We start from the raw sequence: 23,210 nt of genomic DNA, 5'->3' as shown, positions 1-23,210 counted from the left end.
TTATATTATAAATATTAAGTCCACAGCTGAGATTTTTATGAAACTTTTATATCTCTAGGCTCTATGCTTAAAGCCCTGCTCCTCTTTTCAATATATATTAACAACCCTCTTCCAGTTATTTTGTTGAACAAGTATTCATTATAGCATATACTGATTGAAACTGATGCCCTCAAAAGGCAAAGGAGCTTTTTATATTTCATAAATGCATTGGTTTTCAAATGTAGTTCTACAGCAGCGTGCTGTATGTGCTGTGTATGTGTATGAATCCATTTCTGTTGAGATAGTCTGAAAACACTAGGTGAGAAAAGCGCTTGGCTCTTCAGCTGTATAGGGAGGGACCCCCGTTTTGGCCGTAGTTACAACGGATTCTGTAGATATGAATGTGTTCTGTATTCTCTGAAGTCAAAGAAAGGCAGCAAGATGATATTTGTGTGTTTAGGAACTGGCTTTTCTTTAGTATTGTTCTTTTATCCAAATTCTGGAAACGTGCAAGAATCACAGCTGCCTGTGCTGGGCCTTCATCTTGTAAAGTAAAATTACGGGATGGTAAATTGTTGATAAATACCAGTGATATATTTTTCCTTTTTAAATTTCACTTTGACAATTGTAGCTGTTTTTTCTCTGGATACTGGGTCATTTTTCCACTACTAACTACCAAATATAGGTAGCTTTAAGAAGCCTTCTACATAAAACATACTGAAAATAATCATCTAAAACGTATCATATTATGGATAAAAGATGTGCTGGTAAACACGGGCAGGCTGTCCAGGAATAGAAAATGTCTTTCATGGACGATTTTAGTCATGGCGATTTGCCTGAAGTAGTTTTGATGTAAAAGCAGGTGGTTTTCAGGTATGCATCTCTTGTGTATAGCCTTCGCTCTTCCAGTTTCTATTGGAATATTCCAAAGTTGGTTTTTTTAGGGGAAAAAAAAAGAGAGGAGCAAATTGCTTTGTGAAAATTTATTCTGCAGCTCTGATTTACTGGGAAACATTTATGTGCTCTGATGTAGAGAGTTAACTCTAGTTACAAGGGCTGTGTGGCTCTTCCGTGGTGATGCGTTGCGCTGCTCACCCACTTGTGGAACGCTGAGAAGGGCGTTAGTGCCAAGTGCCATCGGAAAGAACCGGCAGTCACGGGTTTTACGTGATACCAGGGTGAGGTACGCCCTTGGCTGTCCGGTGTGGTGCGCCTGCTTATATGCAAAAATCCTCCAACTACCTTGTTTTTGTTAAGCATGCGTTCTTTACCTTCAGTTAGCTAATGTGTCCAAGAAATGTATCTTTTGGGTGGAGAAGAATCTGTACTCATAACTGATCCTAGTCACCTGTTAGCTTCAGCGACCATGGATTTAGCTGTCATTTTGTCTGCGTAAGGGTTACAGCTTTATAGGTTCTTTTTAAGCATCTTTCTTCTGGGTAGTTTAATAAAAAGCTTTTGTTGTACCAAATGTATCTAAATTTATTCCTAATATATGAAAGTGTGGCTTAAAGGCCACCTTAGCGGGCTCCTTTGAGCAATTCTAGGAGCACAAACCCGACTCGGATGGTTTTCTGGCTATTTTGATGGAACTGGATGGCAGATACCCAGACGCAGGTAGACCTGTGCTCGTTGGCGTCTGCAGAGGGGAGGCAGAGGGAGATGGTGAGAAAGGGTTGTCCACAGACAGTTGTCCTGAGGCAGTTGCTGGCTGTTAGAAGGAGCTCTTGTGACTCAGTGCATCCAGGTGCGAGGTGAAACACTTCTAGCACAGGTTACCGCTCTCCTCGTTCTCAGCCAGCAGCATCATAGCAGCAGAGCGGTAGCTTTGCTCATCATGCTGAGGCTGATGCCGAGGTCAGCTTCTCTGATCTGAGAAGTTTAAAAAGAATAAATAAATCAACAGGCTTGAGAACCAAGAACTAGCCTTTTGGTTAACCACTATTCTGTGCTGTATCACGCTGGAATTCTGAGGATTCCTCCATTCTCCTGCTTTTACCTGCTTTCACTCGCACAACTATATATCATGGCAGCTATACCGCTTTCAAAGCAGGAATGAACTAGATTTTACAGCCTGTTTCCTACACTCCTTAATTAACTGTAAAATCCATTATTGAGAAACACAAAGCAAATCTCGTCCCTACATCACCACTCGTGGCCCCAGGGAGCAAGTGACCGGGGCTGGAAATTGATCCTGTTCTCCACATGGCAGAACCCTGCCACGAGACCAGCAGAACGGGCCGCGTCCCTGCGTTGATACCAGTGCTCCAGAGAAAGGAAACAAATTAATCAGAACATTGAGTCAGTTTTAAAACTGACGGAAGGAAAAAGACTCCAAGAAACTTGTTTGTTGTTCTTTTTGCCCTTCTGTGACTCCCCTTTTTCCTATGAGAACTTTGAAGAGTATCTCATTTCTCTGACATCCTTGCTCCCCTTGCGGTATGTCCGACTCCTTTACAGAGAGACTTGGGTGCTTTTTGGAGCTGTGGGTTTGGTATGAGAAAGCACTGAGAAGCTGATAAAAGGGGATTCCTTTTGTCCGCTTCCAGGGCTCCCCCATCTCCTTACCCACCATCGTCCCCATCCAAGTAGTGGAATGGGGATTTTTGCTTCAGTCCCTGTGAAGGGGCATCCAGGACTTGGAAGGAAAATATTCTGGGTTCTCCACTCCTGGAAATCCCTAGCAAATCCAGTATTTCCTGAAAAGAGATACTTTCCTGACTAGGGCTTAAATTAGATGACATCTCAATGCGGAGAAGATTGTCTTCTCGGTACAATCATGGCTTGTTTACAGCAATCTATTGCAGTGGATGTCTCTTGTACTATTTCTGCATGATGTCCACCCCTATCTGGCTCAACCTCCGTGCACCTCTAGGTATATCTTTGGAAAGATAATTGGGTTATCTGCAGGCTGAGCGTAGGATACGCTGTACAAAATATTTGAGGTTTCGCCTGCCGTGACTAATATTCTTAGTTGAAATTTAGAGGCTGTAGCACCTGTCACAAACAGCTTGTTCAGCAATAGATCTTCTTTTTTAGACAAAATGAAAAATTCCTGCCCAAAAGTTGAAACCCTTGTACTTTTAAAAAACAACAATACTACCCTCTCCTCGAGTACTCTGCAGTTGCATTTGCAGTAGCTATCAGAACTACTGTGTAATGGAAATGTATATCCCCGGTAATTTACTGTGATCAGTGAAAGCTTTTGTAAATCAAAGTGTTTTATTCTCGGAGAATCGCTTAAAATACTGCTGAACTGTATGGTGAAATACATTCCCTGCTATAGGGGTTTTTCTTCATTTTTGTATTGATTTTTAGGAGCTTTAGAGTTAAACCATGCCAGAAGTGTTGCTGAGATGAATCACTATTATCCAAAGGCCACCAGCCTCTCTGCCGACTGACAGAAGGATAATTCCGCATGGATCAAATAAATACAGATGTGTAGTAATTAGTTCTATTCCCAGTGAGCCCATTTCCAACACACTAAAGATGTGCACGATTATGGAGCCTCACCCCAACAGCTTTTATCAATTTAAACTGCTAAGCTACAGGATAGGTCATAACCCAGCCTGCTATTAATAATGTATTTATCGTGTGCAACATTATAAATTAGGTTCATGGAATAGAAAAGAACACCTTTTAACAAGAATAATGTTATCTTTATACAGGAGCATCGCATGTGCCTAGCCACTCAGCTGAAGTACAGTCCCAAGACAATCAAAAGAATAAAAATTCTTATCCAGAGCAGAGTTGCCTACATTATCGGAGGGGTTCCCCACAAAGATGATTTAGCAGTGGCTGACATGCTAAATGTGCCTATATTAGGCTCAGTGCCAGAAGTGGCTCATCTCTATAGTACCAAGTCTGGAAGTAAACGAATTTTTGCCAGTGCTTGCGTGCCAACCCCTCCTGGAGAATCTGACATCTACAGCAGCGACCAGGTAAGCAGGACGTGGTCTGGGCTGTGCCGACGGGCAGCTTCGCTGGAGCGGATGCAAACTTTACGCGATCGCCGTGACCGTACCGATTAGACCCTAACTGGGTTCGATTAAATCGTGTACGGCGTTGGGTTCTTTTTTGGCTCGGTCTGACCGATGAAACGCAATTTGTGTCCAGTCAGGAAGGAATACAGTTGTTCTGGTCTTCTTCGTGGTCTGTCTTGAGAGTATATGAGGGCGTTTGGTCCAGTTACATCAAACAGTTTGCGTTGCTGCTCCATGGATGAAGTCATGGCCTCAGTGAGATTAATAGGAGTTTTATCCATGTCTGAAAATAGAACAAGGATTTCTGGGAAAATTAAGGATTTGATGAAGGGAAAATTTCTTCTGCTTAGGAGGTCAGCCTATCCAAACCGAGGCTCACGGAACATATCTGCAACTGAAGTCTTACCTTGTATCCGGCTTATTATTACTAAATTCACCCATCTTGTTAGCACGACTGGTAAGAAAAAGGGAAAAATGTTACTAAACTTAACATTAAATTATGAATAATTTATTATTAAATTATTAAAATTACAAGGCACAAGAGTTTTCTGTTCAGTGTTCAGGTTACACAGGTTTATTTTGCATTTAGTGCCGCAGTATTTCATTCTATAAACTGATTTTGCAAGTTGCAGTGGTATGTCCAAGCGTGATCCGTACTGATTTTTAAAAACTATTTTATGGTGGTGCTGCAGCTCATAAGGGAAAATAATCAGTGCCGTGGTTTGTGGGTCTTCCTCCTCTGAGAGAGGCTTTTCACATTGCTTTGCTTTGTATTAATCACCTTTAACAGTGAAGACAATCTAAGCTACACAAAGACATGGCAACTCTAGAGAGTAGATGAAATAAATATATGATCGGTGATCTGAAAAAGTGCTGCTTGATTTATTGAGAAATAATTTATGTGGCTAATACTCTTGATTCATACTGCAGTGTTAAGGAAGTTCTACTTCTGCTGTTCGCTTGTGTGACATTTTAGGTTAAATAATCAAAGCAAGGTGATGCTATGTTAAAGCGCAATTCAATTTTCACTTAAAGATAGCACGTAATTCTTTGTGATTGGTACGGTCCTTACAATATTATTGATCCTTTTCATTACTGTAGGGGAGTCGCCAAGAGAAACACGTTTATGTGATTCTCAAAAGCCACAAATAGTAGCATCTGGAACATACATGTAATTGCGTTTTAGGTCAACATTATAAAAAGAAAAAAGTCTCCACAATTACTGTGTAAGAATGTAGAAGGCTCTAGCCAATGCAACAAGATCTGGTAATACTTTTACCAGGTTCAAAGGCATTTGCAGTTTCTGAGAAGCTAATTGCATCCTACACCAGCTGGGCAAAAGGCATTGTAAAGCCATTTAAATCTGTGTACATACACAAATAAATAATTACCATTCTTATAAAGCCTGCCTGGTACATTTATAACCATATAATGTACTCTCCAGCAGGAAAGTTTCACAGATGTTTTGACTGGTGTTAGAATCTGGCATGATTGTTTCTCAGATTTTGCAAATAGCGTAGTCCATCCCATGTTGTTCCCTGTCACAAACGTTTATGGAGCAGTGCTGATTACCCAAAATCTAAGATCCCGAGCGTACAGAAGAACCTGGACAGGCAAACTTCTCTGCAGAATACGGCTGCGCTGACCGTCAAAGGTGCTTAGTTGCCTAAGTGGACTCAAGTAGAAGATGAAGGCCGTAGATTCTTCATAAAAAAAATGTTCAAGGTTGCTTTTGCTACGTATCCAAGATAACTGTAACAACAGGAGCATCTCTAAGAAAAAGAAACCGTATTTAGAAAATAAACTTCAGGTCCAAATATTTGAAAACGGGAAGCCTGAATCGAGGAACAATTCAATATTGTCATAGTGCAAAATATCTTTGTGTCGTTGCTCCCAGATGATTAGTGCTCTCAGCCAGCTCATCGTTGACAATATGGAAGTGCGGCGTTGGCTGTTTAAAGCGAACGATGAATCTGGAGGAAATGGCACTGCCTATTGCGACGTTATTTCCCATTTGAAATGCTACCACTGGGTTCAGCAGGAACGCCGGAGATACAGCCCAGAGATATGGAGTGAGAAGTGGGCACAGGTAAGTGACAAAGGAGCGGGGTGTCTTGCTTGTTGTCGTGGCTTCTTAATAGTCAGCTGGGGTTCTTCCTCACCGTAAATCTTTTCCCTGAGCTTTCATGTTAAGCCTTTGGTAAGAGTTGATGTTACAGAGTCCAGACCAGCTTGTAGAAAGCAATAGGTAACAGTAATTCAAATAAACCAGTTAAATATTCAAAAATATAGATGAACGCCTGGCATCCAACTCCTGGACTAGGCGGGTGTCATAACACTTCATACACAATAATGTGCAAATTTTACACGGTGGCTTTTATCCAAAGTGGGGACATGTTTCAATGAAAGTATCTACACAGCAGAGCCTCATATCTACATAGAAACTGGGAATTATTGGAACCAGGTGTTGGACTAATATAGTTGAACAAAACTAATCAATTTGAAACCATGTACAAACTGATGACTTTTTAATCTGGTTTCCTAAGGATTATTTTTTCTGGACGTTCTTCCTCACTAATAACTTTGAAACCCGTTAGCTCTTTGCAGCTGTATGAGACAACACTTGAGGGCTCAGAGATCATTAGACTCCTGCACCTTTTATTGCAGTGGGTGTTTAGGTAAGGAGAGAGATTCCTGTAAATACTTAACTGAGGGAAAGAGTAAGGCATGAACTCGTGCACTGTAGATTCCTAAGAATCCACATGATTGAGCGAGGCTGTGAGATTATACATTTCAACCACAGAAAAATCTGTATGAAACCAGACTTCATTAGTTCTGGCATTCGGAGAACTATTTGTAGTTTAAATATTCATTGGTATTTAAATGTGTTAATTTCAATAAGCATTTGATATTTCTACATATTGTGCCAAATTCATTCCTAATGTAATGGTTTTAAAGCCAGAAGGAATGTATCCAGAAAGAATTGTTTAATTTACATAAACTACTCATTACAGCTCTTTTGATTTTTTTAATTCAATCAAAACGGTTTTGAAATTTTTCTTCGATTGAATTATATTGTATATTAAAATTTCAAATTGTGCTGATTACAGTTCTGTTGCGTTTGACAACTACAAAATAGTACCACGTTATGAAATAGAGCTTATCGTATAAAGCTGAAGGGCTAATTTCTCCAATCTGCCGAAGATCCCCTGCTCTGCGCAAGTGGAGCGGGATGAAGTCGAGCACCGGCAAGCCACCCCGGTGGAGGTGGCGTCTGGCCACTGAGCTCTGTGGGACATAAAGCTCACAATATACCCAGATCCCGCTCCCACCGTCTGAGTCAGTGGGGCAGAAGACGTGACTGAGCAAGCCTAGGTCTTTGCTGGTATAAATTCCCTATATAAGTGGTATTTAGCTGGCGTTAGCGTTCCTGTTTCTGTGCCGCCTTCTTTCTTTCATGGCTGAGTGACTCTGCGTAAAGGACACAGCAATAACTGGCTTTCTTTGATTTCCCTTTTATACCGCATTTACCTTGAGCTTCGATGCCACCAGGAATCAACCCGTTGAAAGCCCTTAAACATGCGCGTTTGTTGGGAGTTGGAAAATACGTACAGAATAACGTATCGGAGCTAACTTCCTAAAGGCAGCAGGAAAGCTTCCGTAACTCCAGGCCAGTCTCAAAGTGGGCTTTGGCAAAGTGGGAAACTTGTTGCCATTTTGAACGTCTTGTTCAAATATGTGTGTTCAAATTTTTCTGCCTTCTGAGTTTAGCTCTCTTCTGCAGAACGGGAGACCTTTTTTATATATAATGAATTGCAGTCTCCACTGAGTATTACCGTTGAGAGCAGAGGATTAAAATCATCCTTTGTTAAGGAATACCATTGTAACGATACACATTTAAACATCAAAGCATTAGTTTATGAGCACGGGCATGCTTTAATGTCCTATTACAGTATGTAGACCTGTTTCTTCTGATAATGAAGACATTGTGTCATCATCTTAGGCTGCCACATACAAAAACGTATGCTGGCAGGTTATTAAAAAATTCAGCTTCTTGATGAAAGACTATCCTGCAGGCTAAGAGTACAGTGAAGAGACTCTCCATTCTGGTAGAATTATTAGAAATGAGAATATGACTGTAAGCACTAAATTATGTTAATACTTACAAATAGCATCATTTGCATAGCAGTTTAAGACACGATACCCAGATTTTCCTCATTGGTATGTGGTAGGCAACAGATTAAAAATAATGTAGTTTGTGAGTTTGAACTGTGTAAAAATCTCTTCCATCGAAAAATGAGACTGATTTTAGATGCCTCATTTCAAACATAATATCAGGCAAGCAAAAGTGCAGGGCAGGGTTATCGACGTATTTTACCTTGTTAACTTAATGCAGCATCTGAGTTACCCAAAGAATTATTTTGCTACTGCGTAAAGGGTAGAATTCACAAACTACACCGAATGTCTCTGTAAGCCTTCGTCCTACCGTCCGCTGCTGAAGTCTGTCGGCACATAAAACATTTCATCCTGAGGCCCAGATTCTAACGATACTCGATATCAAGAGAACTGCTGCCTCCACAAGTGCACATTTGGCCATCGTGAGGCCATTAGTGGTGACGTTCTCCAGTGTGGAAAAGGCTGTCGGAATCTGGCCCCAGTTACGTGCAAAAACGTCAGGAAGTACTGAGACGCCTTAGCAGGTTAATGGTAACTTGCAATGTGAATGGCTCTTGTAGGGAGCAGATAAATTCACAGATTTTTAACTGGTTTAATGCCCTTATGCCATTCTATCATGATTTTCCAGCCTATTTTCTGTACCGATTCAAGCTTCAGTTAGTCCATGTGTAGCAAAAAATGTGGTTCTACTACTAGAGTAAGTGAAAAAACAATAGGACAATCGCACAAGGGCCTGTTTGGAATAGCTCGAGAAAGATATCCGTCATACTTATTAATGTATGGTATTCCAGAGTGTGTTAAGAAGCTGGGTGTCTCACTCCTGTTGAAAGTCAGCGGTTCAGTTTTTGGAAAATCTCACCTCTACTTACACGGACCTTTGCTGGGAGACTGTATAAATTCATGGAAGAGAAAACTGTTATCGCTGACGCAGCCTCTGGCTTCGAGGGATTCTGAGCTGCGAGTTGTTGGAGGCTGGGAGAGTGTTGGGGGAATGGATGTGCTTTCTCTGTTGTCATACTTTCCTGGGCATCCTCTTGTGTGACTGCTGTCAGAGACAAGGTTCGGGGCGAAGCAGACCTTACACAGCCACGTTTTCTCGACCTCGGAGGAAGCTGCTCAGATACCCACTCAGAATTCAAGCTGAAGTGGTCTACAAAGTATATAGAGAATGCCTTTTGTTTGTTTTTGAATAGGCACCAGGCTGTCAAAGTCTGCGATGCCTCCTGGTCTCTGACCTCGAATCTCGGGACTCAAACTGCCACCTGAAACTCTCACAACGCTTGCAGTCCCCTTCCCCTTTAGAGGAAGGATAGTGTCCCCTTTCTTAGAGCTGCCTTTTTGTTCTTTTAACAGTCCCCCTTTTACGTAAAATAATACAGGAGTGTGCAGAGGTCCTGCCCTTTTGTATAACTAGACTATATACTATATATATATACACACACTATATATAGTGTATATATATACACTATATATATTATATCTATACATAGTATCTAAATCACTAGATTAAATTAATAGCAAAATTAATTTTAGAATTAACTTTTACTTCACTGCGACTCTTAACCGCGAGGACCAGCAATGCGATGTGAGTTTACCGATCAGCAATCCTAAAGATAACAAAGGTCAGGCTGAAGACCAAAAAAAAAAAAAAGGAATAAATATGGGGGTAAAGTAGAAAAGAGCTGAAAATACAAGAATAGAACGAGACACAGGAAAACGAGCAACAAATATTCTCTTAATAAGCCGTTATAATTGGCCATAGTCACACACCCGTTTCAGAACTCTCCATTAGATATCTGTTGTAGAAGAAGAAAGCTATTTAACGTGCTTGGGCAGCCTCGTGTTTTAAATGTGAGTGTCTGAATCTTACTGCCTCCAGTTGTGTCACAGTATTTTGTCACTGTTTCTTTTCCTTATAGACTGTATCTTGGTTAATTCACTGAGATGTGTACAGGGAAATCAAACTCTCTTCAAAGGGTGACAAATCCAGAAAATCCAACTTTGGTCTGAGTTGCACAAAGCAACATTCAGACACCGGTTGCTGGGTTTTTGCATTGATTGCTATTGGAAAATTACCATTTCTAAGGCCAAGATAAAAAGCTGCAAAATGCTGGCTGTTCCTTGACCTTTTTTTTGGTCAACTTTTGAAAGTCCTGCAATTAGTAATTAGATAAATTTCGTGATTATCTGAAAATCAGGAAGAGCAGTGAGATTTTTAACTGGTCGAGTGAATTGTATTCACTATAAGAAGCCTGAAACTTGCATACCACATCTTGCTTCTTTACTGAAGGAAGGAATTCAGAGCAGAGGTCATATGTTTATAAACAGGTCAAAACAAAACCGACCGTAACACTGTCAAAGACCTGATTTTAGAAGTGCGACATTGCCAGCGCACTGTCGCTTCTGGCTCTCTTTGAACACACTGTAGCCTCCTAACCCTTTTCTCCTTTCTGCTACCCGTTCTCATTCTCACCACCCCGACCACCTTTGTACCGCCACCAGCTTTATTCTAGGGCCGCGCTACAAATATTGCTGAAACCGGGATAAATTGCAAGCAATTGAATTGGTCTTAGTGTAACACCTAAAGTCTAGCGAGGGCGTTCTTAAGCGAATAGTCTTTGCTGCTGCTCTCGTCGTGCACTCGCAACTGCAGGTGTGGTGGTTTTTTCCAGCCTGAAGAGGGCCAGAAACACTGACAGATACACAGAAGATGCATTTACAGCATTTTGACAGGCTTTTAAAAATTCTTATAACCCAATCGATGTTTAATAGGAAAAGAGAAAGAACCCAAAGAGTTAAGGAAGAGCTTGATTACTGATAACGTGATACAGTTGCAGGTTGTTTCCTAGTATGGGCAGTGCTTTGTCAACAACACATCCTAAATAGTTTAAATATTGACTGTATCTGCAAACAGACTGTAATGCCCTTATTCAGCTTATTAATATATCTGCGTAGCTGCCATAGCGATGTTTCAGGTGATTCTTAAATCCTAAGGAAAATAAAGCAAGATAATTGTATCCCTCGGTTAAATTAAAGCCATGATATCCGTTCCTAAGACTCGCAATAATCAGATATGCAAGCTGTTGGTTTGTATGTCCTATTGATTTAATATGCTTCTAATCAGTACATAAAGCTATAGGCCTGCAGTGTTAATTTTTCATATGCTTACAAAGTACCCTTTGATTTTCTGTCACGCGTTAATTACAGCGTTTTGCCATTAAATAGGAAGCTTTGTGTAAACTAATTACTAGGTAATCATTGTCTACCGCAAGCGTGCTGTTTGTACCTTTTATTTTATTCTAAAAATGCGCAGATCTCGCAGTCTGGAACCACTATACCTTCCAGCCATTAGCTCTCACTAATTCATAGCATTATTGTGTTAAGATTGTAGGAGTTGTAATTGTTGTGGTATCAGTGCTGTTAATTACCGGAGTAAACAGTTGAAATGGTGCCAAGGTCTATTGTACAAGGCAGAGAAAAGGAGGTTTAAATGTTACTTCCACCATCTGGGGACTGGAGTAGAGGCAAATGCTAGAAAACAGCAGTGAGGCAATATCAGAACTTCAGCTCCAGGGTTTTAGGCCATATGGATCCAGAATATTTTGAATCAATTGAATTTAAGTGCCAGTTTGTAGCAATAACAGCGTGGAAGGAGAGGATAAAGCAAGAGCACTAAAGAAATCTGAAATCCGTTAATGTTCCCGCATCCAATAAAACGCTTGCTTGGATTATTTTAAAAATGTTTATTTTGCTAAAATCCAAAAATTAACACATAGGCAACTCTAAGAATAGAAGAAGTTTAACTGTGTGTTGTTTGTGAAGCGCAGTGCAGGTTTTGTCTGACAATTCCCTTAGCGCCACAGCTCAGCAATTTAGATAAAATTCCAGGGAAGTGACTGTGGATTATCGATATGATGCCTTTTCTCTTTCTGAAATCACGTTTTCACCTGAATCCTTATACCTTATACCTTAGAGGTATAAGCCAGGAAGGGAGGGCAAGTGAACAAAAGTGAAGAAAATTTGTAGAGATTGAAATAGAGAAAAATAAATTAATTAGGAAAATATTATTAATTTGAGGGCATCTGAATTGTTTGTGCCTTTGCAGAGATCTAATTAAAATACAGAAAAGGCGGACTCAAATATTACTGATCTCATTTTGTAAGGAGGATTAACATCCCGATGTCCTCAACTTACAAATGCTGCCTTTGAAATAAACACGTTTGGGGTTGGTTTTTTTTTTTTTAAAAGAGATATTTCTGAAGACCGTGACAACCGTGTTACGTTTTCTCCGCTCTGAGGGTAGATGTGGGGAACCTTGAAAAACGAAGGCTGCAGCCTCGCAGAGGGCATGCTTTGCTGTGTAAAATAGCAATGCACGCAGAGTATTGTTTTGGAGTAAGAAAGCCAACTATTGAATAAAATTGTCCTAATCGCAAATTAACAGGCTGTGCATAAAGACGCAGAATTGTCTGACAGGCTCGCAGAGCTCTCAAAATCCCCTTTCCGTCTGATTCCTGGTAGCACAGGCTGTAGTGCTTTTATATTTGATTTCCCCGCGTGTATTGTTTTCCAAGACGACATCTACGCAAAGGGATCTCGCAGCACGTTGCCGTTGCCAGTGCAGGAGCGTTCAGAGGAAAGAGAAAGGATCTCTCTTTCTAAACAATCCTGGTTTATTTATTTTTTATTGGTCTGTTAGCAGATGTTGAAGTAGTTCAGGGCACAATGGAAACATGCGCTTTTCAATAGGGTTATGGTAAGTAGCAAAGTACACAATGAAACAAGCAATTGGGAGGGGGGGTTTGGCCAGGCCAGTGGGGTTTTTTTGCCTTCCTCCCCCCCCTTGTGTGTGTCTATGTAGTTGAATTTAGAATTAAAAGAAGTGCTTGATCTTTATATATTGAAATCCTCAGCGTGCGGAGTGACAGCATGAGCCAGAAGAGAAAACCATGGCCCCATGTGGTGTGAAAAAAGGAACAGCAGTTTAAGTGCTGGAAAGTTGAAAGAGAACTAACCTCCTTGTTCTTGTAGTCAAGGAAAGTGGCTGTTTTGTGCTTTTGTATTGAAGCATAGCATATGTGCCTCAGTTTGACAAAAAGCCTCTTGAGTCAAAGCAACCCTAGTCCTGTGTGCTGATCCAAAGCGAAGGCCGTGATAATGAGGGACGGGCTCTCAGGAAGCAGTGAGTAGATAATACTACATAAGTGGAGAATTCTGTGCGCCGTTTTCGACATTCTACTTAATGCAAGTCGCAGCCACGGTGAATCGCTTGCCATACAGCTGAAATGGGCCATTAGCTATCAGGGAAAATTGTCTTTGCTACTTTCAGCAGATGGAGCAAATATTTTACAAAGCAATTTTACATACGGAAAACATTTGTGTTTCTTGGTAATGACGGCTGTTTTACATGATGTTACCTTCTATCAGAACATACTTTTCCAGCTCGTGGAAGGCACAATTGGCACTTTTTAATTTTGAAATTTGCAGTTAACAATGAAACGCCTGGGCTTTAAATCAGGTTGCAAACTTTAAGTAGAAAAGGGTATTCAGCGTATCGCTTCCAAAAACGTTCCAATTTTTATAAACCTCTCAAATTGTTTTAAGTGCGGTAGATTGTGCTGGCCAGCACGGCCCTGGCTGAATTAGAAAAAAAACATCAAATCGGTTTAGTTTGCAAAAGAGGAGATAATGAAAGTTCTTCGGACAGTCAGACAGCAGCTACTGGACTCCTCCTATGTTGCCGTGTTCGCTGGGGTCGCTGAGAACGTAAGCTAGGCTGGGCCGACTCACGTCAAGGCAGCCGGAATAAGTTATCAGAGCTCCACTGCTCGCAGTATGAAGGATAAACTGTACAAATGGTATCAATCGTCGTAGTGCCGTGGAAGTGGCATAAATTGCCGTAGCTTCATTGACTTCAGCAGAGACGCGGCAGTTTGTATCGCTGAGGATCTGTCTGCTGATTTCATTCTTCTCTGGCCCAGTCAGCTTTACTTATTCGGAGTTACTGTCTTCACTCTATTTGCTTGCAAGGTCTAAATAATTTCCTTTCTATCTGATTTTTAGCTAAAAAGCCCTCGGTCTTTCTCATGCATTCTTCTCTGCAGCCTCTTTGTCTCCCCCGGTCCTTCTTCCTATTTCTAAGGCTATTTCTTCTTTCTGTTTATTTACTTATATTCTCAACAGGCTTTTCTTTGCTGACCAATCTGTCTCGAGTAGGTTTCCCGCCGGTGCCTTCAACACATGCCACATTTGGTCTGAATTTTTTGTTGTGACTGCCGTTCTGAGAAAGCCTTTCAACATTCAGCTAGCAGAAGGGTGAGAAATTATTGTATATCTAGGGGGAAAAGGTGTATATATATTTTCTTCATGCTTATTCATTGATACAGAAAGGTGCAAAACAGATCTGGATAGATTTAAAGGTTTCTATATGACGTAAACGGTACGTGGGCTGCTCCTTTTTTACTGGTACTAAGAAACATCAGCTGAAAGATTTGAACAAATGCTCCTCTTTTCCATTGAGCCTATGTTTCTGAATTGGTTTGGGCCACATCAAGAGATAAAGCATTGGTAAGCTCTGCTGGAGATACCGTCCAATTTAAATGAAATTAGCCTACCGAGCACTGATCTTTTTAAAAGGTTTGACTTCATGAGTGAATGTTGGATCCAGGCTCGAATTTGCCTACTAAAACTCCCTATAATCAGGATTATTGCCTTTTTAGAGCTTACAGTCGCAAAAAACCTTCAACTAGAATTCCAGGTGCTGATCCTTAAAAAGCGGTTGCCTGATTCCCTTCCATGAACACCTTGATTATCTGGGTATTGCTTGTTACAAGCACTGTTATGTTGGGTTTGATCTTGCAAGAACATTTTTCAGATTTTCTTGAATCAGTTATTTCTTTAAAAGCCCCATCTTCTTTCTGCGAGGCGACTGGTTTTGATGCCCGCATCCCCCCCAGTTGGTGAGCGCTGGGGGTGCTTTGAACTCCAAGATGCTCCCGAGCCAGGCACTGTGCTCCCACGTTGCCCTAACAGACGTTCCGAGTTCAGCCCGCGCCCAAGTCCCCTTTGACTTCTATTTGACCTTATTTTAAGCAAGCTTCACGGGGTCTGTCGAGGAAGTACCACAACAGCCTTGCGTGTCTAATGTCCATCGTATGGACAGCGAAGGGCAGCGTGTGATGCTGCTAATGTATAGATGAGGTAAATGGAGCCGCTGTGTCTTACCAGCAGCCTCCCCTTGTGAGCCGGGTAAGCGTGCCCTTCGGTACACTTCAAAGTTTGGAGGTTCTGCTTGATTTTGCACCCAGTTAGGGAGCTTGCTTTCACAGCCGTGTGTAGTTCTCCAAAACAACTCTGTCTGAAAAGCGACACAGCTATCCCCAGCACTGTTCCATGGAGCTGGCGTGGCTGCCCTCACATCCCTTGGAACTGCTGCAATAGAAAATTGTGTCCCGGTTTATATTCCCATAGATTAATTTTTACTTATTCCAGCTTGCTCACAGCACTCTTGAATGCTTCTACGCATCCAGCAGGGATTATTGTGGGTTTTTTTCCCCCCAGTAATTTATCAAAAGCTTTCAGGCAGCCATTGCACAGCTCTTCTTTTGTTTGTTTGGGTTTATATTTCCGTTTCACTCACGCAATACCTGAAGTCGTTAGATCTCGGGGGTGAGGCTCAGTGTGACAGGGGTATTGCTGGATGCACTGACAGGTGCAAACTGATTTGTAGGTCAGCGACTCCATGACATCCATCACGGCTCAGATTCTCTCTGAAGCTGCGTTTATTTTCACTGTGCAAGGAACCACCTGATCTTGTCACTCCTTGTCTTAGCCATATTTCAAAGCAAATACAAACCAAGACAAGGCCAACTGATATTTGCTCACTGCGCTGTTGTTTTAGTCAGCTGAGCTATCAAAAACCTAAATTCCTCCTTGCTCTTATGGGTTGTGAGGAAACGAGCAGTGGAAGACCTGAATCTGGGTAAATTCTGAACGTGGATCTCACGTTTTACACGGTCCTTTGTTTTTGCCATAAGGTTAGGGTTGCGGTGCTTAGTATATTGATGTATTTAGTCTATTGACTAAAAGCATTTTTTAATCTTATTCTGAGAGGTTTAAAGTCAACAACATACTTTTCTCCTTAGTGCATGTGATAGGAGCCCACATAGCCCAGAGCAGCATCATTACCTAAGCACCTCAGTATTTTTCAAGGCATTTTTTTTCCTCAGTTCCATGTGAGGTAGGACAGCAATCGTCCCGCTTTCATGGCTGGACAGCTGAGGCACAGACAGCAAGTCACCTTCCCAAAGTCTCACCGGCAGACTGCATTCAGGAACAAGACACATCCAGGTCTCCTACACACAAAGTTGATGCCCCGGTCATTGGCCCGTCCTCCTCCTTCTGGTAGATAACTCGCAGTAAGCTGATTTTGAATTTGTATTTTTGGTTATGTCACATGTGCCTCTTGACAAAGCCCAGCTCTTCAAACCCACTGGTCTGGAAAAAAAATTAAATGTATATATTCCCTCCTCCTTCTATGTTAGCCATACAGTTTTATCATGGTCCTTCAGAGCTCAAGATAATATGATTGTGGCTTAGGACACTGCCAAGATCAGAGGACAGTTGGTCATCTTCTGAAGCACGGGATGCTGAAGAGAGAGGACGTAAAACGGAAGCAAAGAGACCCAGGGGAAGCAGGCAAATGCTTATGAAGCAGGAAGAAAAGGAGCCTGAAGCAATAGAGTCAGGGTCCTTGCACTTTATATGCTTATGTACTTCTGGGACATTTTTGAACAGTAAAAGCCATGCAGTTAGTGTCTGTATTTAATGGGGTTGTTTTGTGTGTGTGATAATACAGTAAAGAATTTGAAACTAGGAGGAAGCTAGTTTATCTCCTACAGTATGGTTAGTCAAATTCCACCAAAGATAGAGGCACAAATACACTAGTGAATTTATGTTAGAGATTGGAGAGTGTAAAAGGATATCTCCTGCTTTAGAAATGCTTTTGGTTGATTAATCCTCTTTTTTTTTTTTCTTTAATAACTAAAGGGTGTTTGGGCTGATATAACGGCTTAAACATCGAATCAGTTTTTTCTGGCATATGTGACTATTTCAATACGCTCGGTTTCAAAATATAAACAACGTAGAAGTTATTGACTGCTGGTATTGATCCCGAAGCAGTTACCAAGTGCTTAGCATTTTCAGTTGCCAGATCAAATTATTGATATAAATTATAATGAAATAGATGCTCTACTGAAGGGGGGGGGGGATTGTCTTTCAGAGGAGGACAGCTTTTGATAGGAGGGAAGAGTAGTAAGCAGAAAAATTAAAAAAGGCTTCCTGACTGTGGGTAAACAGTAACCACATTTTTTTTTTTTTTTTGCCTGTTGGAGGCCTGGTTTTTAATCACCCCACAAGCAGTTTTCATTTCTGTAGTAAAATTGCTTGTGGTTCTATTTAATTTGTTTCTGCAGGAGCCAGCTTTGGTGAAGATCTCCCAGGAGCTGCCGGGCCTTTTAGCACAGCACGTACAGCCAGTCAATGAGAAACGATTCCCTACATGGGAAAAATTCCTCCAAACATTTCTTAGTCAAGGTAAATAAGACTGCAAAGTCGCTGTTAAGTGTTATAAGGAGTAATTATACTATATTGTATGCCATATTCTTGTTAGTCTTGGGCCCATTTAAATATTTATCTGCTTTTCTTTCTCCATTATGCTTCAGATGTTCATTTACAAATGAATTATAGGCAACTATTCTATCATTCATATGCCCTATCCAAGCATTTAACCTATATTCATCGAGGATTACCTTTCTCACATGATTCTGAGCCAATAAGCACCAACTCCTTAATCCTGGGTTACTCTGCTGGAGGCTGTCACGGTTGGCAAAAGGGCTTTAGGGCATGCTAGCGTGTGAGTTTGCACATAGGTAAATGTGAGAATATTTCATATTTGTTGGGTGTTGGCGAGCAAACCTCCGCGAGGCTTGCTTTTCCCTCCCACAGGAGCAGGAAGGGAGCTGTATGTAAACTCTGGATGCCACATACATACGTTGCGTAAAGTCAAGCGTGCTCATAACCTTTAGCTGGCTTGGAGAAGAGCTGAGCTTTCTCCCCAGTTTTTGCCTTCCAGGCAGGTGGTGTTGCCACTGAGGATCCGTAATGCAATGCCGTATTGTCCCTTACGGCACGTTGGCACAGACTCCTCGTTAGACCTCTGCCGTGCTCTTTCTCACCCTCCAACCAAAAGAATAGGAACAAGTTCCAATCTGAGAGCTGGATAGTGGTGTTTGCATCGTGCCGAGCCCTCAGCAGGGCTTCCTGCATTAAACCCGCTCACGGCACCTTTGGATCGAAGCTGGCCAGTACCCAGCTGGCCCAGAGCTCCGAAGTGAGCCCATGTTTGTCCGTAAGAGGCAGTGCAGATAAAACCCTTGTCTAATCACTGCAGATCAGTGTATCTGTGAGCGGGCTTTGCTCAGGCACGTTAGCATCCTGTACTTGCGTGCCAGATTTCGGATGGAAAAGAGGTGGTGTTTGTGGTTGGGTGGTACATTTCTGCGGTGATTCTGCCCTGCTGTTGTTTTGTATTATATAAAATGGATATATATGTTTCATGCATTTCTTTATCTGTGGAAGAGAGAAGGATGATTCAAAGCTTTGAAAGTATTTTTTTGAAAAATAATACCAGTTAACATATATAGTACCAAATTTTATTAGATATTAGTTTACACTAAATGAGTTATGGCGTTATATGCAGTAAAAAGGCAAATCCAGAATGCCAGCCAGTTTTCTTTGCGGTTTACCTACGGACAGCCTTGCTAGAAGTTGCCACCTACAAGCCTACACACCAAATTCCTCACGTGGATGAGTACCAAAAAGCAGACTACTTATCTCAGACCATCGTCTGGATGGGAATTTCCAAGATCAGCTCACAGCAGGAGGTCCCACTCCCCCGAGGTCCCAACTTTGCGTTTCACCTGCTATTCTGGGCCTGGCCTTTAGCTGGGCTGTAGGACAGCCCAGCATTCATTCATACGATCCAAGAGCACATTTCTTCTGTCAGATATACGATATATCCAGTTTGGAACTGCTTCCAAAGCATCTGCAGCTCAAAAGCCACCGTTGAACTGTGCAGTGCTCTAGAAGATGAGATACCCTCTTTCTCTTCTGAGAGATTCATGGGCTGTAGCTATGCTGCTCCCATTACATTTATTTACTTGCTGTATCTCCGTAGCAGTCCTCCCTGCAATGTCTGAGCACAATAGGAGCTGGATTGTTTCATTCTGTGCACTCTGAAGAGCATCACATGTGAATTTGATTACTAGCCTAACAGCTAACTCGTTTCTTACTAGGTGGTGTGATAGAAGCCTTCCCGCTCTCAGAAAATGTCACAAACCTGACGGTGGATATGCTGATAGAGCCAACGGGCAAGATAAAAATAGTGTCGTCTGGAGACCAGCTCCATGCTGACGGTCCTTTGCGATCATCTGGCACTACCATTCCACAGTGTTCTGTTGATCCAGCAGTGCTTAATTCGCTCTGCTTAAAAATTGGAGAAACGTGTAAATCTAAAGGAGTGCTTGGCTACTTCTCCGTTGATTTTGTGACTTTCACCCATCCACAAACGATGGAGCGGCAGGTGAGTGGGGCAGATTAGATACTTCCTACTGTCCCCCTGAGATCAAGAAATGCCTGCTTTCCGACTTGATAAGCTGAGTGATAAGAAAATAATATTTTAATTTCTTCTAATGACTCTTCTTTCCCTAAAATAAGTGCATTCTGCATTAAGCTAGTGATTACAGATGGTGGACTTATGGCTAAGGTGATTATTTTAGTTTCACAGTGTTCTGTATCTCTTGTATTTTGCTCTGTAGTAATAGTTACAGGGGTTATTGTACTCTTTTGAGTAACCTAGAGTCTGTAAGAATGCAGATCTGAGGTTTGAAGGTGAATCTAAGGAAGAAGGGGATATTGGCAATTTCTTACAGCAAATAGTATGGTAGCGATGAACAGTTTGGTGCATATGGTAATGGCTAATCTAAGCAGAGAGAGGTAACGGGAAGCAGTCCAGTTGTTATGTCTCAGGAAGTTACAGCCCTGGGCCAGCAGTTGCTGTCTCTGAGCCGGTACGGAACAGCTGGCTGCGGGATATCAGCTCGTTGTGAAGGAAAAGAAAAATATGCTCATTCAAACCACTTTGGCTCATGGTCTGAGAGAAGAATTTACTGCAGGAAAGATGGATGTGATCTCTCAGTGGATAAAAAATCATCCCCCAGGAGCCAAGTACAGACTGAGTTGAGTGTGTGTCATATGACAGTGCGCGTGGGTAGCGATATTGTTGCGGGACTGAAGTGAACCCGCGCTGCTTCCCAGGTGTAGGGCCTGGCGGCAGTGAACGCAATCCACCTCCACCATCTCACCCGAGGGGCAGTAACTTCTTAAAATGTGCTCTTGCAATAGCTTAAGCTGTTTATCTCTAGCATAAAGGTTCCTGTGGAATTCCCTCTGTAGATCCCTGTCCTAACGAGTCTTCCATGCGGCTGCATCGGCTCCTGAGTGTTTTTCTCAGGGCCCTTTTGGTCTATCAAAGCTCTGGGGCGTCCTGCATGCCTGCTGCCAAAAGTAGCACGTGAGGGCAGAGCAGCGCGAGGCACCATTCCCGCTCCCATCCCACAGCCTGAGGCCACGCGCCGCTTTCTGCCGCGGCGCCAACGTGCGCACAGTTAGGCTGTTCGCTTTAGAGCATTTGGGAATACTTTAGCAGAAGATCAGCAGATCCAGGGACTGTGTGACTCACCGCGAAACTCAGCTTTACCCTAGCGTCTGGCAGCGTGTCATCCTTCCTCCAGTCCTGAAAACATCCTCCTGTGGGCACATTAACTGCAGGCACAGGTTGCACTAATGTGGGAGGAGATGGGCGGCCTTTTGGGGAGCCTAGACTGAAGAATACAGCATTTTAAAGAATGATGTTCCAAGGTTAACACCTTGAATTACGTAGAAAGGAAAATGCTGCTGGGAAGCCCGTGTAGTTCTGGAGTGCTGGAGCACAGTGTGGCTCACACTGGGCATAACTGGGCAGAATGGGAGGGACTAAATAAAGGCTTTCTCGTGGAATCCTGCCCAGGAGAGTCTTTTGTGCAGGTGAGTAATGGGGCCTTTTCAAAAGGTAAAAATCAGAACCCCTCAAGCCACCCTGCTCCTCCCTGCCAGAGTTTACAAGCCTATCAGCAAAAACCTCATAGTGAGCTGTATCAGAACTTCTGACAACATAAAAAGTAATATAACGAATCGGGAGGGCAGAAGGGTATTGGCTCCAGAACGGCTGTTCCCTACGAGGATGGCAGGGGAGCAGAGGAGGGGTGGCCACTGTCCCTTATAAGGCCTAACTCATCTTTCTGATCTTGTAAGCGATGGAGGATGTTGTCCCAACACGCACTGCTTTCGGTGCCAAGGAACAAATAGGTAAGAGCATGGATTTAAAGAAGCAATTTAATCTCTGACATGAATGTTGATGATCAGCCTTGGTCAGAGTTTGTAACAAAATGTTAATCTTGCTCGTTCCTCTGCTAGAGGAGCCTGGCATTTGTTTTATCTGTAAGGTCAGTTTTCTTTGTCACAATGTAATCTGCTAAATTCTTTCACCAGTCGGACACTGTAAAAAACAATGAAGGGCATTATTGAATACCCTATTCTGCTTAAAAAGAAAAACGCTCTCATGAGCTTAAAAACAGCAAAGCCAGGCTTCCCATAGATTAAAGATTGAAGTTAAGTTCCGCCGTGTTCTCCAGCGGAACTCACCCTGCAGCCGTTCCTGTTGTAAGGTCCCTTTTCTCTATCCACTTCCTTATTTTAGGAATCTCATGGGAGTTTAATATCTCTGACGATTTTACCTTCTTCCAAATTTGGTTGATATTGGCCAGTAGGAATGAATATTACGACAGGGGTACAAAGCTAAAGCATGATGCCAGACTACAACAAAAGGAAGTAAAATCTGGGTGAAGAGACTTAAGCGTTCAGTGTTCTGGTAGTGGCCCTGTGTTTGAAGTCTAAAGAAAATCAGGTAATTTTTAAAGAACATAAAATCCTTATTGTTTGTGATGGATGGTATTGTTGAGCTTACTGGGTACAACCGTACAAATTCCAAATTAGCGTATGGATACAGACGCTGATTCAAGATCTGAGCATCAAGTCTCAATTATTTCTTGTGTTTCCAATGCGTCTCCTTGGTTCTTGCTCTTTGGACGTTGTTTTCTTCTATAGTGTTCAATTAGGACCCTTGCTGTTTAAAAGTGTTTTGTATTGTGTTTAAAGCCAAAGAGTCAGCATAAGGTATCTATTGGCAAACGCCAGCTCTTTGGCAGCGCTATGATAATTATATTCCATTTTAAGCTTAGAGGAGGCTTAAAATCAGGCCTTTGGTAACTGATACCACTGTAGGGTGACTGTGGTAAACCAGAGAATTGGGATAATGTTAGCTTTGAAATACAGATCACAGTTACATTTGACTCCCGAAACGTATTTACCCAGGCATTGTAATTAGAACTGCGGATAAGCCATATTGGACAACTTCCATGTAAAGTTGCTTTAAAAAGATTAAGGGATGACATTCTCAACCACCGAGGTCAATGGGAGTTTTGCCAATCGCTTCATTCAAGCCAGGAGTTCACTGAAACGCAGAAATGCTCCCTAGATTGCTAAGGCAGTGACGTTTCCTGGCAGGAACAAGGACATATTAAACCAGTCAGGGTTTCTTGCGGTCCCTTATTATTCCTGTCTGTTCCGTCTTGGTTTTCTTCCCTTGTTTCCAATTGATTCTACCTCAGTATTTCCTACGTTTGTCAGCATGTACCACAACTTTAACATTATTTAAGCACAGGTTTTTAAATTTAACTGGATGTAGAGGCAATTAATGATGCCATCTGTCTTGCGAGAGAGAGATTGCACAAAAGATTGTGCTCCTGTAAGCACTATTTTTTTGGCAAACAAGAAATCCTATTAGACTCTCAGAACATTTGCTCACTAATTTCAGAAGTGCCCACTTTAATGCAGTAGCTGAAAGGCTCGGAGACG

The 23,210-nt window shown here is 42.0% G+C and overlaps 1 protein-coding gene across 1 annotated transcript in view; it reads left to right on the top strand.

Annotated features, from left to right (window-relative positions):
* Positions 1-23,210, top strand: part of IQCH (IQ motif containing H) — a 73,155-nt gene that overhangs the window by 31,311 nt on the left and 18,634 nt on the right. The window contains exons 13-16 of the mRNA XM_064456041.1: positions 3,648-3,920; positions 5,860-6,051; positions 17,612-17,732; positions 19,493-19,779. Coding sequence (XP_064312111.1) covers positions 3,648-3,920; positions 5,860-6,051; positions 17,612-17,732; positions 19,493-19,779 — 873 coding nt within the window. The remainder of the gene's footprint in view (positions 1-3,647; positions 3,921-5,859; positions 6,052-17,611; positions 17,733-19,492; positions 19,780-23,210) is intronic.

The sequence above is a fragment of the Phalacrocorax carbo genome, chromosome 7 (genome assembly GCF_963921805.1).
Source record: "Phalacrocorax carbo chromosome 7, bPhaCar2.1, whole genome shotgun sequence".
Lineage (NCBI taxonomy): Eukaryota > Metazoa > Chordata > Aves > Suliformes > Phalacrocoracidae > Phalacrocorax > Phalacrocorax carbo.
This window is presented reverse-complemented; position numbering and strand designations above follow the sequence as displayed.